Genomic DNA, 18,309 nt, shown 5'->3' with positions numbered 1-18,309 from the left:
CCATTCAACCAGCTCCTGTCCCTTTCTGCTGTCCTATATTTCTTGAGACGTGTTATTGTCAAAAGTAGAGAAATGGTATACAATCTGAAAAGGCCACACTTTCAAGCAAACAGTAGACAGCAAGCTCTTTTTTGGAAGCGAGGCCAGGTCTTGGGTATTTGATATACAAATCACAGGGTTCTATGTGGGAATTTCCCACCCACTGTACCCATTTACGTCACCTGCCGATATCGGTCGGCACTGGCATCTGGGAGGGGCTCAGCTTTTGGGGAGCTTGTCTATGAAGGACGGGAGAATGGAAGGTGGGGAAGGGGGCTCACACCTGAGGGCCTCCATTTTCCCTGTGAAATCAAAGTGGAAGTCAGTGTTGGCAGAGAACTGGGCAAGAGGAGAGGCCTGCACGCACTTGTCCTCCACATGCGGCAAGCCCACCATGTCCCATCTGGCCACCTGCGACTCATACGTGTGCCCCTTTCCCTTCTTGTCCAGCTGTGAACCACCCTGCCTGGGCCAGCCTCTCACTGGTCCAGGGCCTGGCTTCTATCATTGTTCCATGTCTCTATCATCTTTCATATCTATCTCCCTCCTTTATCTATCTACCCATCTGCCCAACCATCCATCATCTATCTACCTGTCCACCTATCTATTCATCTATCTATCCATCTGTCTAATCTGTTTGTCTATATAATCTATCATCTATCTATTTATTTATCTAATCTACCTATGATCCATCTATCCGTTCATACACTCATCTATCCGTCCATCTATCTGTCCACCTATCATCTCTGTCTAGCTCCATCTCCATCTCCCGTAAGTAGCTGTATTTCTCATTTAAAAAATGCCCTGATGTCATGTGCCTCCCCAGCCCCCAGCCCATTTCCCTACCCCCTCTGTAAGTCGAATGCACTGGATTCCAGCCTTGAGCCCAACATGACCTTCTAGACCACTCTGGCTGGAAATGCCCCCCTTCTCTCCCTCAGTGCTCTCTCCCTGGTGATCTCCAAGGGCTGGTGACTTTCCCCCCGGGGTTCTGGGTTCGTCTACTCAGTGCAGCCCCACTCCACCACGCCATCTGGGAGGCTCCGCAGACGAGCATTCACAGGGCCTAACTCTTGATTTTCTACCACAAACCCACATCCTCCCCTCGGTCAGGCCTTGCCGTGTGCCTGCGGCCCGTCCTCCAGTCCTCTCTGTTCCAGTCAGAGCCCAGGAAGAGCAGAAGTCAGGACAGCCGGTTTAAATAAAGAGGCTTTACTGAAAGGGCTACTTTCCAAGCACCAGGCAGGGAGCAAGACCAATGCTGAGGCACCTCGCAGCATAACCTTGAGTCCTGGAGGAGCTCTAAGGGGCTGTCCCTGTCCAGGCCTTAGTTTCACAGATGAGGGACCTGAGGCGACCAAAACAAAAAAACCAAACCCATTCTCATCGAGTCGATTCTGGCTCATTGCAAGTTTATATGACAGAGTACAGCTGCTCCATAGGGCTTCCAAGACTGTGATCTTTACGGAAGCAGATTGCCAGGTCCTTCTCCCTCGCAGCTGCTGGTGGGTTCCAACCACTTTTCAGTTAGCAGCCAAGCACGTAACCACTGCATCACCAGGGCCCTTTCTGAGGCCGCAGCAGCACTGACCTCCTGACCCACCATCTTCTCTGGAACTTCCCCTTTCATAAAGCCAGGGAGGTCTTCGCCATCTCCTACACTTCAGGAATTTGCTCTCTTACCAGAAAACGAGGCCCTTGGTTTGCCTTGAACTCCCGTGACCACTCAGTTGAAGAGGAAGCCACCACCACCACCACCCCAAGGCTGACCACAGCACTTGCCATTCTGCCCTTTCCAGGGCCCTCCCTGCAGGTAACAAAGAAATCAGGGCATCTATGGATGGTTCTCAATGCACCAACACCCCTGCTCTATTCACCCTTCCACCCGCACACGGAAACCAGCTTTCACAGACGATTCAAACCAGAACGCGGTACGAAGAGTGTTGTATGAGATGTTCCAGTACTTACCACGGCCGTTCTGTGCAACCAAACCCCATCAGCCTTGTCCACAGCCGCCCCTCAGAGTCAGAGTCGGGATGCGGACCTGACTGCCCCGGCCCTGCTCTACAAGGCCTGTGTTAACAGCTGAGGTGTTAGCTGACACTCACTGATCACTGACCCAGGCCAGAGAGCAGCATGGTTATGGGCCACTTGGGGACACTGTGGAAGTTGGCACTGGGCAGGAGGTAGCCCTGAGTCAGTGCCTCCTGTCGCGGGCCTGGGAGGCTGCTAACCCGAATGTGGGAGGCTCAAGTCCACCCAGAGTCGCCCTGAGGAAAGGCCAGGGGATCTACTTCTGAAAAATCAGCCACTGAAAACCCTGTGGGGCTGAGTTCTGAGCCCACGCAGTTCTGAGCCCGCTCCACCCTGATGCACAGACTTGCTCGTCCGCATTCTGTCTTCATTCATTCCACTTTCTAAACTCATGGGAGAATATGAGTTTAGATTTACTAAAGAATTCATAAAAATCCACTCAAGTGATAAACTTTCATGATTTCTACTAAAAAATATAAACAAAGGCACAAAAGGAGATGGATTGACAGAGTGTTTGCAACAGTGGGCTCAAGCCTAAGGATTGTGAGGTTGGTGCAGGACTGGACAGTGTTTCCACCTGTTGTATGTAGGGTCGCTATGAGTTGGAACCAACAACAACAACATATTATTGAATGTATTTATTAAAAGTTTGAGATTGGATTCATTGTGGAAAAGATACAGGAATTTAAAATAAAAAAAAAAAAGAAAGAAAAACCAAACCCGTTGCTGTCAAGTCGATTCCAATTCATAGCAGCCCTATGGGACAGAGGAGAGGCTGCCCCACGGGGTTTCCAAGGAGTGGCTGGTGGATTCGAACTGCCAACCTTTTGGTTAGCAGCTGAGATCTTAACCACTGCACCAACAGGAATAGGAGGTTAAAATTAACGTACAAGAATCTCTATCTCCGTGAACTAATTTTCTCCAGGACTACCTTATTTTTCTTTTTTTTATTTCTGGCTTTGGAACATCACTTTCCAATACGGTGAGAATTATGTAAGGGTTAAGGAATTAAGAAAATTCCACCTAATAACGAAAACTCTGAAAAATATAGAGGATAACAAAACGTGGTGGGGGGGGCTCTCCAAATAAATGTCACAGAGAATCTGTCAAAGCCAGTGGCCTTCAGCTAGAGCCCAAATTTGATGAATTAGCCTTTCCTGTAAATAGCAAGGCTTTCAGGCAGGTTCCCAGACACAGTGCTGACATTTGAGACGTGAACAACACAAGCTTATAATGACAAAATTATTGACAAATAACTACCAAAACATCCAAAATTAACTCAAATTATACCATTACACATAATAATAGCCACGAGTGATTTTCTTAGGACACTTTATTAACGGATATGCAATAAAACATCTCCCCAAAAGTCTTTCTAGAAATGACGAGGCAGAAAGTAAATATTTGGTTTTCGTTCTCTCTCTTTTTTTTTTTAATATAAACATAAAACATTTGAAGAAATGATAAGAAGTAACAAATGAATCTGTAAATATTTTAAAAATCAGATTTCAAATAGGTACATGAGCTTTTGACATACAGATGTGTCATTTGACAACTGACTTAAATATCTAAACAGAAACCAGGAAGCATTTCCATAATTTCAACTATAAAAACACAAATTCAGTAAGTACTTCAAATCTAGGAAGAATGGCTTGAAAAACACAGTAAGAATTATTATGAGAGTTAAGATCCAGTAAGACTGAGCTTGAAGAAAAAGCGGGACCTAGTTTTTTTTTTTTTACAGGGGGGTAGGACGTGGTCAACACAAAGCCCTTCTATGTGTAGACATAATTATGGAGAAAACAAATGTATACAAGTTATAGAAATACAAGCATGATCTCTAAATATTTAAATATCCTTCAAGACGAGTTATATATTCAACTTAACCACAAGTCAGTGACCATATTCCAAACAGACTGTTTAAGGACAAAAATGCATACACATATATTAGAGCTGGGATATCCTCAGAGCTCTGGGTGCACAGTGATGCCCAGAGAGTAAGCAAAACGCCTGAGTACAGACCTGACCCTAAGTTACCCAGTCAGATGTACACACTACAGACCAGTGGAAAACACAACTACGTCCAGTAAGGGACACATTTTCTAAGCTGTTCCATACTACTCAAACTTACTGTCTGGAATCGAGGATATCCACGCTAATTTTCAAACCAAACAATGTCAAAATACAGTCGCATGCGTATACAATAACGTACAAAGGAACAAAAGTTAACTATATATTTCGGATATCCTTCACATACTCATTTAAAATGTGGACAACTGCTATTTTAATAGATGTTTGTTCACTCGTAAGATTTCATACATTTTATGAATCTAAAAATAAGTCATATTGTTTTACTAAGAAACTTTAATGAGCAATAAAAATGTTCAATTATCATAGATTCCTAAAAACTGTGGAAATTAACTACTAAACTTCAGCAGAATATGAGATAGTTAACAAGAACATGTAAATGACCTGTATAAGGTTTACATTCTTACATTACTTAATGTCTAGGACTAATTGCCTTGAGCTTAAGGAGTCCTAAATCTTGGTTTCATCACCGTATGTAAATTCCGACTCCAGCAACGTCAACAGGGAAACACACCTTTTGTCGGTGAGCAAAGAAGAGACCATTACCTTTACAACACAGTAACTTATTATTTATTATCTTGGGTAATGGAACCGGCAGAAAGAGAGCTCAATACAATAATCCAGACTCTTCTGGAAGGTATCAGGGGCATCTGAAATTTAGAAATCAATACTAACACAAGGTACCGGAAAGGCTTCTGCGATGCCTCACAGCCAATGTTTGCTATGACCATGGCAAACTTTGTAAACAGCTGTACAAAGATGGCTCTAATATTATGAAGCCTATTTCATTTAAAAGGCAATGTTTAGTGTATCAAATGGGTAAATTAAGATGTTAATATATTAAACAATTAATTTATAAACACTTAAAATTATAGGTATCTTACAAAACAGCTTTTGTGATAATAAAAATTATTTTTGCAAACAAGAAATAAACACGACTTAAACACAGTACAAAACGTCTCTTAATTAGCTTGTTAGCTGGGAGAGGGGGAGGAAGTCTTATACTTGAAGTCCAATAGCTTCGAAACATAAAGTACTCCTAATTAAACTTCACATAAAACTTTAACACTGAAATATTTTAAAAAATTGAAATTTTCAATGACTCCTTATCGTAAGGCCGTTGAAACAAGTGTCACATTGTTAAATTTTTGTGGTTCGTTACGCAGAGTCCGAGGATACGGGGTTAGCTCGTCACATACATTCTGCCTCCAGCATTTTCACTGAGCAAAGCCTGTGGCGCTGCTTCGTCCTTGGATTCACCGACAAATATCAGCACCCGGTGCCGTCTGTCACAGCACCTAGGGTTCATTCATGAAATGACAGGACGTTGATTTAGCTGCAGATGTGGTCTGAGTCTCCAAGGATACGGTTGCTATGACAATGTTGTTGCTAGGATAATTCCAAGGATCACAAGCAAAATAATTACACAAATAATAATGAACATCATTTTCTGCAAGATAAAGAAAAACATTAATTCATTTTGCAACTCATCAAAGAAAAGAAATCAACAGTGCCATTCCCTAACAAAATCCTCCTGGAATTTGAGATGGTTTCAAACATAAGCCCGTTATTGAGGAAGAAGCCCCAGCGGCCGTAGAAGAGGGATCGGGGTGAAAACAGTAAGTTACATACTTCAGTTGTTAAGACAACTGTGCGCTCCTGAAGGCAAAAGGCAAGCTCCACTTGCCACATGTAGGTGCTTAATAAACACTTTCTATAGATCACACGGGAAACCCTGGTGGCGTAGTGGTTAAGTGATACAGCTGCTAACCAAAGGGTCGGCAGTTTGAATCTGCCAGGCGCTCCTTGGAAACTCTATGGGGCAGTTCTACTCTGTCCTACAGGGTCACTATGAGTTGGAATCGACTTGACGGCACTGGGTTTGGTTTTTGGTTTATAGATCACAAGGAAGAGCCCTGGTGGTGCAACGGTTTGAGTGCTCAGCTGCTAACCAAAAAGTTGGTGGTTCAAATCCACCAGCGGCTGCACAGGAGAAAAAACCTGGCAATCTGCTCCCATAAAGATTAGAGCCCAGGAAACCCTATGGGGCAGTTCTACTCTGTCCTTTGGGGTCACTAAGAGTCGGAATCGACTCAACAACATACATCACAACAAAATTACAAAAACACCACTTCTCAGCTTCACTGGAAATCTTTTAAAAACTTTAAATGAAATTATTTCTCATTTGCTAAAAAATCCTGTTTATACTTTTTTTTTTTGCATTTATGTATAATACACTCTGTAAGAAGTCAACGAGACGTGAAGCTGAGTCTTCCACTGCATCCATGGTCTAAGGAGACGATGCGGCATGGAAACTCACATACATAAAAACAAGTGTCACGGCACCACTGAAGGCTAAGCCACCCGCAGGTCCGTCCCGGGAACGTGCCTGGGGGAGAAGGGAAACCGCACACACTCGGTGACCCTGGGTCTCTTTTAAAAGGTGCAGCTTCATCATCTTAAGTTACAGTTAATAAAAATATGCCACACTCGGATCTAAGAAAACTAATATTAAGACGCCACGAGTGAATTTCTCCGACCTGGCAGAGCTGCCTTCGGGATACCAAAACCCAAAAAAGAAAAACCAAACCCACTGCTGTCAAGGCAATTCTGACTCATAGTGACTGTATATGACCATATAGGACAGAGTAGAATTGCCCCATAGGGTTTCCAAGGAGCAGCTGGTGAATTTGAACTGCCGGCCTTCCGGTCAGCAGCTGAGCTCTGAACCACTGCGCCACCAGGGCTCCTTCAGGTACCACCTTCCGACAAGTCTATCTTTCTTCTTATTAGTAGGTATTTCCCTGGACAGTGAGGACTACGCCCCCTTTTCTAGCATTTTCTCTATCTGCTTTTCTGTGAACTTCTCTTAGCACCTTTTCAGGAAGGCCCCTTCTCCTTCCTTCCCTCTCACGGCCACCCTGTCTTGCCTCCAGAACTAAGCCTGTCCCCTGCTCAGGACGCACCCAGCCCCACCTCTGCGCGGACCCCAGGGAGCTGCCCTCTTGGGATTGTGCTGTCTCCAGGCCCTAGGCTCCCTGCGGAGTTTCTGCCACTCCCTGTGCTGGGCGTGCTGGCCCCGCTCCCTGTGCTGGGTGTGCTAGCCACACCTAGCTTTCAGTTTCACTCTTGAATTGCAGCACATGCCCTAAGCGCGTATATTTAACAACCATCCTAGTTATCCTAACAACAGCTCAAGCCAAATATAGGTTACGAATGAGATCAGTTCCCGAGCGCGTCTTTAAGAATTTGTAGGTAAGTCTGAACAGGTGCACACGGTTCCTATTCTGCCTTACCTTAGTGCAAGAAAGGACCCCTGGTGGTGCAGTGGTTAAACCCTTGGCTGCTTACCAAAAAGTCAGCAGTTAGAACCCACCATCCGCTCCGCGGGAGAAAGATGTGGCAATCTGCTTCCCTCAAGATTTACAGCCTTGGAAACCCTATGGGGCAGTTCTACTCTCTCCTATAGGGTTGCTATGAGTCAGAATTGACTCAACAGCAATGAGGTTTTGGTTCAATGCAAGAAAAGCCTCAAAGCCTTTTCAATGATTGAAAAGCTACACGTGCAGCAAGTGAGGGCTGTGATGATGAAGAATTTGTTGTGAGTAGGGGTTGGTTCGATCTTTTCAAAATGAGGGCAAACGTAACATTCAAGCGTAAGGCGAAGTTGCTCCAAGTTAGACGTCGGTAACCTAGGGTCTGCCTGTATTTGGACTTCCCCTCAGGGGAGAAGCACACCCCTGGGAGCCAGCCCAGTTCTGAGTTCAAATCACGGTCCAGGCATCTACTCCGTATTAAAGCACGGGCAGGCTGCCCCCTCACCTGTCTCCGTATACGTGAAATGGAGCATCCCAGCGTGCGGCAGGGGGCGAGACTAGGATCACCTCTCCAGAGTACAGACAGTGCAGTACTAGCCTATAGGAAGGCATTCGACAAGTATTTGTTGAAGGGTGAAAGAATAAAGCAATTTTTTGGAACAATTTTCTAGAAGACGTCAACCACTGCCTTGTGGACAAAAATAACCATGGAATACGCGCTCTGATCTGTTTGTATCGGTGAGGACTGTTTTATAATCGTTTGTATTTGCATCCCCCCAGGGACAACGGCCAGCCAGGCTGAAGGCACAGGGATGGACAGGCCTTTGATTCCAAGTCAATACCCAAGAGCACTGATGGAAAGCTGCTCATCTCCCAGGATCCAAACTAAAAACTGTAATTTATCTCTAGTGTAACCACATTCAACTAGTCACATTATGGCTACTAAGAAACATTAAGAAAATATATATTTTACCAAAACATATAAAAACATTAAAAATACTACTACAGCGATGAAGAAAAATCATATATATGTACCTTTTTTTCAGCAGAGCTAATAGGAAAATGTTAGGAAAGAACCATAAACGTTTTGCCTAATGAAAGTGCAGGGCTCAAGGAGTTCTTTCATCTGCCTCAAAAACAGGATGTTAACCAACGCCAACATCCCAAAGCTTATGACTAAAGTGATTTCAAGTGCAATCTCGTGGCTTGAATAATGTCAGAACACAAGTGAACCGTGGAAGTTACTCATCTCCTGACTGCGTGCCCTAAGCGCAGCAGACACTCACGTTAAGAAATAAATTTTAAGACTGAAAAGCAGTAGTGACACCTGATTGTACACATGATTCCTTTATACCATAATGTTTGTTTTAAGTGCCAGGTGACTACGAAGTTGGCAGTCACTTTCGTGATAAAAAGATGAATTCTTCAGGGACTCCTTGTCACAACCTAGTGACACTGAAATGAGTGTTTCACAGTGTTCTCATCTCAGTGATGATGCCAAACAAACACTTCAAGAAAAATAACTTGAGTTCCCAAATTTAACATGCCAGTGGGTTAGTGGGTGGGCCAGCAGTTTAACTTAATGCAAAAGGCTTAATGCAAGAAGGATGCACTATTAACGTAACAGAGCCAGTTAGAGAAAATACTCAAGTTTGGAAAAGGGTGACACGAATACATTCAACAAAAATGGTGATATTTCAAATTAAATTAATTCAATATCTATATTTGGAATCCTTGAATTAAGAATTAATAGGCATGCTAACTAAATACATAGCTTCCATTTTAATAAGGAAACATTTCCAAACAAAACAGATGCTACCAAATAGAAACAAATTAGACATTTTAATTTCGTTGGACGTTTTTCACAGCTTTAGCTCTTTAAACAAACACTAGTTTTTTTTTTTTTTTTTTTTTTTTTTTTTTAGCTCTATTCCCTCTAATTCTGGAGTAAAATGATGAGTGAATATATATTTTTACTTTATTTTTATATTATTTTATTTCCATACTATTTTATTTTTTGAACATTTTACAAAGTAACTTTCAATTATTCCAGAAGTTAAAATTTAAGAGACATGCTGAAAAATAAATGTTCTTTTTTTTAATAAAGCATTAATCATATTAATCGTATCATGGCTATTTCCTTTAATTATACAGACATAGAGTGAGACGAATGGCCTTTTGAGATTAAAATCAAAAGACTGAAAAGACTAAAGAGCTAGTATTCCCTGCCACACTATCACACTGAGGCAAGGTAAGTAAGCCTAGAAGTTTTAAAAGAAAACTACATAAAAAGGTCTCTTCCCGCCCTGGCTGTGTGTTCGGAGACTAGAATGCAGACACACAGGCACCACTAGAGGGCGCCACCCACACCACGCAGAGGGGACAGCCAGCATTTTATTAGCAAGTCAATTAACAGGTTGGAACCTGGATAGTTAGGAGCGTTAACGAGTAAACGAGCTGATTAGTTACTTACTGCCGCGCTGGCAGAGGGCATGCACTTTGCCGTCATCCGCATCATCACTTGCCAACTGACAAGCCAATAATTAGAGCAATTACGGCCACCAGAACCACTGACACAGCTACAATCATCCACTTTTTCTGTCAAAGAAAAGCAAGCTGATTACATCATGCTTTATCCCATCTTGCCACTTTCAGAGACGTCAACCATTTAAATAAAGTGACCCAGCAGGACTCGTTTTTCAACATCTATGTCATGGGACTTCTGTTTAACACTGTGGGACAATTTTTGGTTCTCAAAAAGGAATGACTTTTAATTTAAGAAGGTCAGAACTGCTGTATGACTCTCAGAATTTAGGTTTCACCAATAACGGGATAGTCATATTATTTGGATAAACTGCTGCTGGGCCGAGACAAACAACAACTCTTTTCATGTATGTAGAGCTATGTAGCCAGCTCAGTAAACTAAGAAAGCAGTTATCTGTTTAAACCCAGCCGTTGTTTGCTTGCTTGTTTGCCATGGCACTTAAGCCCCTCACTGCCCACCATCTGACCAGATCGAACACATTCCTCCACACAGCCTGAGGGAATGAAAACGGAGGATGGCAGGCCAGGGGACAGCCAACATGTAGGACAGAAGCAGCGGCGAAGCATCTAGGCATCTAATTGGGAAGTTAGGAGCTCTGTAGATCAGTTTTTATAACTCATGAAAATGGGCATCATATTTTTTACCACTTTCCACTCTGAGTCATGTACAGACCCCAAGCCTAATAGGCAAAATAGAAATGAAAAGTTATCATATTCGCCATCTTTGATCTTTAATAAAAGCAGGGAGCTTTTCACTAAGTGATCACTGAGTTGGCATGCTGTTTAGGTCACGCAGAAGAAGAATGGAAGCACCTTTGAATGAGGGTCTGCTCGGTGCCTGGAACTAAACCAAGCACTTCACAGCATACCACATCCCCTCAGCTTACTTCATGGTGTACCGCATCACCTCAGCTTACTTCATGGTATACCGCATCACCTCAGCTTACTTCCTGGTGTACCGCATCACCTCAGCTTACTTCATAGTACACCATATCACCTCAGCTTACTTCATGGTGTACCGCATCACCTCAGCTTACTTCATGGTATACCGCATCACTTCAGTTTACTTCATAGTACACCATATCACCTCAGCTTACTTCATGGTGCACTGCATCACCGCAGCTTACTTCATAGAGTACCACTTCACCTCAGCTTGCTTCAAAGTGTACACATCACCTCAGCTTACTTCACAGTGTACCACATCACCTTAGCTTACTTCATAGTGTACCATATCACCTCAGCTTAGTTCATAGTGTACCACATCACTTTAGTTTACTTCATAGTCTACCACATTACCTCAGCTTACTTCATAGTGTACTACATCACCTTACCTTACTTCACGGTGCACCGCATCACCTCAGGTTATTTCATGGTGTACCGTATCACCTCAGCTTACTTCATGGTGTACCGCATCACCTCAGCTTACTTCATGATGTACCACACCATCTCAGCTTACTTCATGGTGTACCAAATCGCTTCAGCTTACTTCATAGTGTACACATCACCTCGGCTTACTTCACAGTGTACCACATCACCTTAGCTTACTTCATAGTGTACCATATCACCTCAGCTTAGTTCACAGTGTACCACATCACTTTAGTTTACTTCATAGTCTACCACATTACCTCAGCTTACTTCATAGTGTACTACATCACCTTACCTTACTTCACGGTGCACCACATCACCTCAGGTTATTTCATGGTGTACCGCATCACCTCAGCTTACTTCATGGTGTACCGCACCACCTTAGCTTACTTCATGGTGCACCGCATCACCTCAGCTTATTTCATGGTGTACCGCATCACCTCAGCTTACTTCATGATGTACCACACCATCTCAGCTTACTTCATGGTGTACCAAATCGCTTCAGCTTACTTCATAGTGTACACATCACCTCGGCTTACTTCATAGTGTACCATATCACCTCAGCTTAGTTCATAGTGTACAGCATCACTTTAGTTTACTTTATAGTCTACCACATCACCTCAGCTTGTCATAGTGTACTACATCACCTTAGCTTACTTCATGGTGCACCACATCACCTCAGTTTATTTCATTGTGTACCACGTCACCTCAGCTTACTTCATGATATACCACACTACCTCAGCTTACTTCATGGTGTACCAAATTATCTCAGTTTACTTCATAGTGTACTGCATCACCTTGGCTTACTTTAAGGGTCAAGATTTTAACAAATGATAACACAAAATCATGCAAGGAACTAAACCTTAGTTCCAGACATGACAGTGGAGGTGCCCGAGAAGAGTTGGGTGGGGCCCCTGGCTGACATTCTGGCACAGATGCAAAGTTTATTTGGGAATGCCCACTGACTGTCATCCCCAGGTGAATCTACAGTGTGATCCTTAGCCTTCCCTGACTCTGTGAACCATCTCTTCACAGACTGTCTGCTGGCACTGGATTCTAACAGCCCCCGAGAGAGGCTATTTGACCCACCCAGCCCCTCAGGAAGGTGTACAATGACAAGCTCTGGGAGCAGTGGTTGGAGCTGGGCATCTTCCTCCACACTGGGGAGAAAGAAACAAGGACCAAGAGCCAGGAGATGCAAGGAGATTCCTGGACAATGTTTCTGTCCCTGAGGCAGAACTCAATTTTGCAGTTTCATTGTTTTCTCACACAGGACACACTTGAGATTCAGAGAAGAATATTAAAATGCATTTACAAAGTTTAACTCATCCACAGCAACTCTGTATACTAAGCAAAGGGAGGTTGTCAGTTGTTGTTAGGTGCCATCCAGTTGGTTCTGACTCATAGCAACCCCATGTACAACAGAATGAAACACTGCCCGGACCTGCACCATCCCCATAATTGTTCCCATGTTTTAGGCCATTGTTGCAGCTACTGTGTCTATCCATCTTGTTCAGGGTCTTTCTCTTTTTCACTGATCCTCTTCTTTACCAAGCGTGATGACCTTCTCTAGCGACTGGTCCCTCTTGATAACATGTCCAAAGTACGTGAGACAAAGTCTCACCATCCTTTCTTCTAAGGAGAATTCTGGCTGTACTTCCAGGACACATTTGTTCCTTCTTCTGGAAGTCCATCGTATATTCAATATTGTTTGCCAACACCATAATTTACATGCATCAGCTCTTCTTCGGTCTTCCTTATTCGTTGTCCAGCTTTTGCATACATATGTGGTGACTGAAAATACCATGGCTTGAGTCAGGCATACCTTAGTCCTCAAAATGACATCTTTGCTTTTTAACACTTCACAAAGGTCTTTATTTGCCCAATGCAATTTGTCGTTTTATTTCTTGACTGCTGCTTCCATAGGACTTGATTGTGGATCCAAGTAAAATGAAATCCTTGACAACTTCAATCTTTTCTCTGTTTATCATGAAGTTGCTTATTGGTCCAGTTGTGAGGATTTTTGTTTTCTTTATGTTAAGGTGTAATCTACACTGAAGGCTGTAGTCTTTGATCTTTATCAGTAAGTGCTTCAAATCCTCTTCACTTTCAGTAAACAAGGTTGTGTCATCTGTGTATTGCAGGTTATTAATGAGTCTTCCTCCAATCCTGAGGCTGCATTCTTCTTCATTCAGTCCAGCTTCTTGGATTATTTGTTCAGCACACAGATTGAATAAATACAGTGAAAGGACACAACCCTGATGCACATCGTTCCTAACTTTAAACCATGTAGTATCCCCTTGTTCTGTTAAAACAACTGCCTCTTGGTCTGTGTACAGGTTCCCCATGAGCACGATTAAGTGTTCCAAAATTCCTATAATTTGCTATGATCTACACAGTTGAATGCCTTTGCATAATCAATAAAACACAAGTAAACATCTTTCTGGTATTCTCTGCTTTTAGCTAAGATCCTTTTGACATTGGCAACGAAATCCCTCATTCCACATCCTCTTCTGAGTCTGGCCAGGTTTTCTGGAAGTTCCCTGTTGATATACTGCTGCAACCACTTTTGAATGATCTTCGGCAAAATTTTACTTGTGTATGACATCAAAAATATTGTTTGATAATTTCCACATTCTGTTGGATCGCCTTTCTTTGGAATGGGCACAAATATGGATCTCCTCCAGTCAGTTGACAGGGAGATGTCTTCCAAATTTCTTTGCATAGATGAGTGAGCACTTCCACTGTTGCATCTGTTTGTTGAAACATTTCAGTTGGTATTCCTGGATCCTTATTTTTCACCAACGCCTTCAGTGTAGTGTGGACTTCTTCCTTCAGTACCGTTGGTTCTTGATCATACACTACCTCCTGAAATGGTTGAATGTTGACCAATTTTTTTTGGTACAGTGACTCTGTGTATTCCTTCTGTCTTCCGTTCCTCCCAAGGGAGGTGACGAGGTGAAAATCTATAATCTCTCAAGTTTCAGAGGAATTACAGTAAAATAGCCACTCAGTAATAACAAAAAATTCCAATTGGGTTTCCCTAGCCCTTGTTAAAGGTAAAATATGTGGATTCTAAGCAGAAAGAGACCCCCTTCCTTTGAGGACCCCTTTATGTGGGAGTTATATAACCTATATAAGTGCACAATCTCAGGAAACTCTTTTTCTCCAAAGAAATTAGCAAGTAACCTACATAAAAAATAAAATGTTCACATACAAACTACACAGCCAACAATTCTGAAGAATTTCCAATCATGTTAGTTTTGTACCTCCCTCCAAATAATGGCTGGAGAAATAGAGAACACTACAGTTTTAAACTCAGCCAACCTAGAAGAGGGAGGCAATGCTAACTTTTTGTTGTGAAGGGTTTTAATTACTTAGAGCACAAAAAGATGGATATTCAACATAATTTATGTAAGATGCTTCTAAAGCTTAGAGTGAAAAGAGTAAATTCAGATTTAAAATGAAACATTTCGCTACAAAACTTTTATTTCTTGGAATACCTTATAAGCAGGCTTACATTAATTCATTACAACTTGAAACCAGATTTAGAGAAAAATGCACTTGAATTCTTAAAAACCAAACTCACCCTTCTTGCCTTGCTCTGATACTTAATAGCTTTTTTAGTTTCTTCTTTAGCATGTTCTACATAGTCTGCAGCATTCATAACGTTTTTTTCTATGTTGTTGATCATTTCACCCTTAAAATAAAAAGTTTCAAATTCAGAAGACGTTTTCAAATGATTAGGCACCTGAAGATATCCACAAAACATCAGTGAAGTTTTTACACAAACATGAAATGCATGTAATGGACACTGAGTATGTGTACTTTCACACTGACAGAGACGTAAAAGGTAAGATCCACCATAAATGTGCCAACATACAGCACTCAAAATTCAGTGTGTATCTTAAAGAGAACTAAGGGGTGGGAAGCAATGCTGATATTAAAGGCATATCAATGAGACATTGAATATGCTTTAATGTGTGAACATTCTCTTAAAAGATTAGCACAGTGAAAGAAAGGAAGCTTGCTTTAAGTTAAGCCAATATTTTATTATTATACACAAACACGCAATATACAACAAATGGCGTCTTTTCTAATGGGTAGAAAATTATTGCTATTTCTTTAAAATATCAGTAAACTAAATGTAGCTTATGTTTGACACTGAGTTAATTAAATTAATGGACAAAAATGTAAATGGAGGACCCCAGTGAAATGTTAGGGAGAAGACATGTTACCTGATTTTCCGTCCACAGCAAACATACTCTGCAGCAGTGAATAGTAAAGCATTGAAGAGTGATGGACAACCAACGTGTTCATTCACAAACGTAAACTTACTGCTAAGCTTTAACTACACATATATTTTGAATTAGATGAGCCAATACAACACAATACTAATACTTCTAAAACCAAACCATGAAACAAAGCTAAGAATACAGAGACTTTTCTAACGGTGCTTAAAGTAATACACTTGGTATAGAACAATTAGAATTAGGGTCTAAGATATTGTAAAATCTTTGGTAATTACAAACATAGTCTAAGACTCTTACTGTCTGATTGGTTTCCTTTGGAATACTTCCTGAAAATAAGAAGCTGGTGGTAGTCACACCCCATTCGCCCAATTCCTCACATCATGGACGGCAATGGGTCCACCCAAAATTAAAAGCATTAAAGTTGCTCCATCCTCACCCCTTGTGGCTGTTGGTTTCTTCTGGCAAATTCGTGGCATCTAAATTTTCATGCATACTTGTATGATAGAGTTCCTCAAAATAAACAATGCTCTTCAAAAGGCTGGTGAGGGATGCAGAGAAAGAGTCCTGGGCCTACCACTGCCCAACAGCTGCCCGTGAGCGGGCCACAGCTTAATTAAACAGGCCAGTCTCCTACTGTCGACTGTTTCCAGTGTTTCGACATCACAGTTGAAATTGCAATGAGTTTCTGAATTTTGAGACTGGACCCAAAACAATGGCTTTCCCAGGTATAATGGAGTCATATATGAGATTTCACCCAAGACAAGTATCTACTTTAGGGAATTAGGACTTGCGTAATTACCTGAGTCTCAACAAACATAGCCATGTCCATAAACACCTCATGCAGCTCTCGTATGCTGGTCTCCAATTTCATAATATCTTTGTGACGCGACTCAATTTCATTGAGAGCTTGTCTTGTGATCTGTGAATCTGATATAATCTTTGAGAAGCACACATGAGAGAGAAATATGAAGTTATGATCGGTTTGGAAGCTCAAGACAAACAGTAGATACGTAAAGACATGCTGCACTCACATCTGAGGTGAAAATGGAAGGGTTCCCACTCTCTAACATCTCTTCTAGCTCATCATTGGTGGTGGTTTTTCCAGCTAAAAGATTAACAATGAAAAGATCCATTCAGAATGCTTTAAAATGAGGACTTTTTCAACCATAAGTTCACAACTGAAATCTAATTAACATTTTCAAACAACGTTTTTTTATCTTTTCAAATATATTTGCTTAGGCAAGTATTAAAGATGAGAAAAAATAACCAAAGATTAAGAATTAGAATAAAGACATGGAAATCTAAATGCCCCAATCAACCAACTTGACCTCGTAGACATATACAGAACACTCCACCCAACAGCAACCAACTATACTTTCTTTTCTAGTGCACATGGAACATTCTCTAGAATAGGCCATATATTAGGTCATAAAGCAAGCCTGAGCAGAATCCAAAACATTGAAATACTACAAAGCATCTTCTCTGACCATAAGGCCATAAAAGTGGAAATCAATAACAGGAAAAGCAGGGAAAAGAAATCAAACACTTGGAAACTGAATAATACCCTGCTCAAAAAAAGATTGGATTATAGAAGACATTAAGGATGGAATAAAGAAATTCAGAGAATCCAGTGAGAATGAAAACACTTCCTATCAGAACCTTTGGGACACAGCAAAAGCGGTGCTCAGAGGCCAATTTATATCCATAAATGCACACATCCAAAAAGGAGAAAGGGCCAAAAATCAAAGAATTATCCCTACAACTTGAACAAATAGAAAGAGAGCAACAAAAGAAACCCACAGGCACCAGAAGAAAACAAATAATAAAAATTAGAGCTGAACTAAATGAAAAAGAAAGCAGAAAAACAACTGAAAGAATTAAGAAGACCAAAAGCTGGTTTTTTGAAAAAATCAACAAAACTGATAAACCACTGGCCAAACTGACAAAAGAAAAAGAGGAGAGGGAGCAAATAACCCGAATAAGAAATGAGAGGGGCGGTATTACAATAGACCCAACTGAAATTAAAAGAATCATATCAGATTACTATGAAAAACTATACTCAAACAAATTTGAAAACCTAGAAGAAATGTATGAATTCCTAGAAGCACACTAGTTACCTAAACTAACACAAAACAGAGATAGAACAACTAAAAAGGCCCATAACAAAAGAAGAGATTGAAAAGGTAACCGAAAAACTCCCAACCAAAAAAAGCCCTGGTCCGGATGGCTTCACTGCAGAGTTCTACCAAACTTTCAGAGAAGAGTTAACACCACTACTACTAAAGGTATTTCAGAGCATAGAAAAGGACGGAATACTACCAAACTCATTCTATAAAGCCACCATATCCCTGATACCAAAACCAGCTGAAGACACCACAAGAAAAGAAAATTATAGATCTATATCCCTCATGAATGTAGATGCAAAAATCCTCAACAAAATTCTAGCCAATAGAATTCAACGATATATCAAAAAAATAATTCACCATGACCAAGTGGGATTCATACCAGGTATGCAGGGATGGTTCAACATTAGAAAAACAATTAATGTAATCCACCACATAAATAAAACAAAAGACAAGAATCACATGATTTTATCAATTGATGCAGAAAAGGCATTTGACAAAGTTCAACACTCATTCATGATAAAAACTCTCAGCAAAATAGTAATA

General features: G+C 41.4%; 1 protein-coding gene across 5 annotated transcripts in view; it reads right to left on the bottom strand.

The window, feature by feature from the left end:
• Window positions 1-3,495: 3,495 nt before the first annotated feature.
• The window catches only part of STX2 (syntaxin 2), a 55,086-nt gene continuing 40,272 nt past the window's right edge, over window positions 3,496-18,309 (bottom strand). For 2 of the 5 annotated variants that reach the window (XM_049865581.1, XM_049865586.1), the window contains 5 exons: window positions 16,672-16,745; window positions 16,440-16,577; window positions 14,977-15,087; window positions 9,952-10,076; window positions 5,519-5,611 (listed from right to left, as the gene is read on the bottom strand). In XM_049865581.1, coding sequence (XP_049721538.1) covers window positions 9,996-10,076; window positions 14,977-15,087; window positions 16,440-16,577; window positions 16,672-16,745 — 404 coding nt within the window. In that variant the 3' untranslated portion in view covers window positions 5,519-5,611; window positions 9,952-9,995. Of the gene's footprint in view, window positions 5,612-9,951; window positions 10,077-14,976; window positions 15,088-16,439; window positions 16,578-16,671; window positions 16,746-18,309 lie in introns of all 5 variants that reach the window. The other 3 variants (XM_049865582.1, XM_049865583.1, XM_049865584.1) reach the window with 3 other exon arrangements.

This window comes from Elephas maximus, chromosome 22, assembly GCF_024166365.1.
Source record: "Elephas maximus indicus isolate mEleMax1 chromosome 22, mEleMax1 primary haplotype, whole genome shotgun sequence".
NCBI lineage: Eukaryota > Metazoa > Chordata > Mammalia > Proboscidea > Elephantidae > Elephas > Elephas maximus.
Note: the sequence above shows the minus strand (reverse complement) of the source record. Positions and strands in the feature narration are given on the sequence as shown.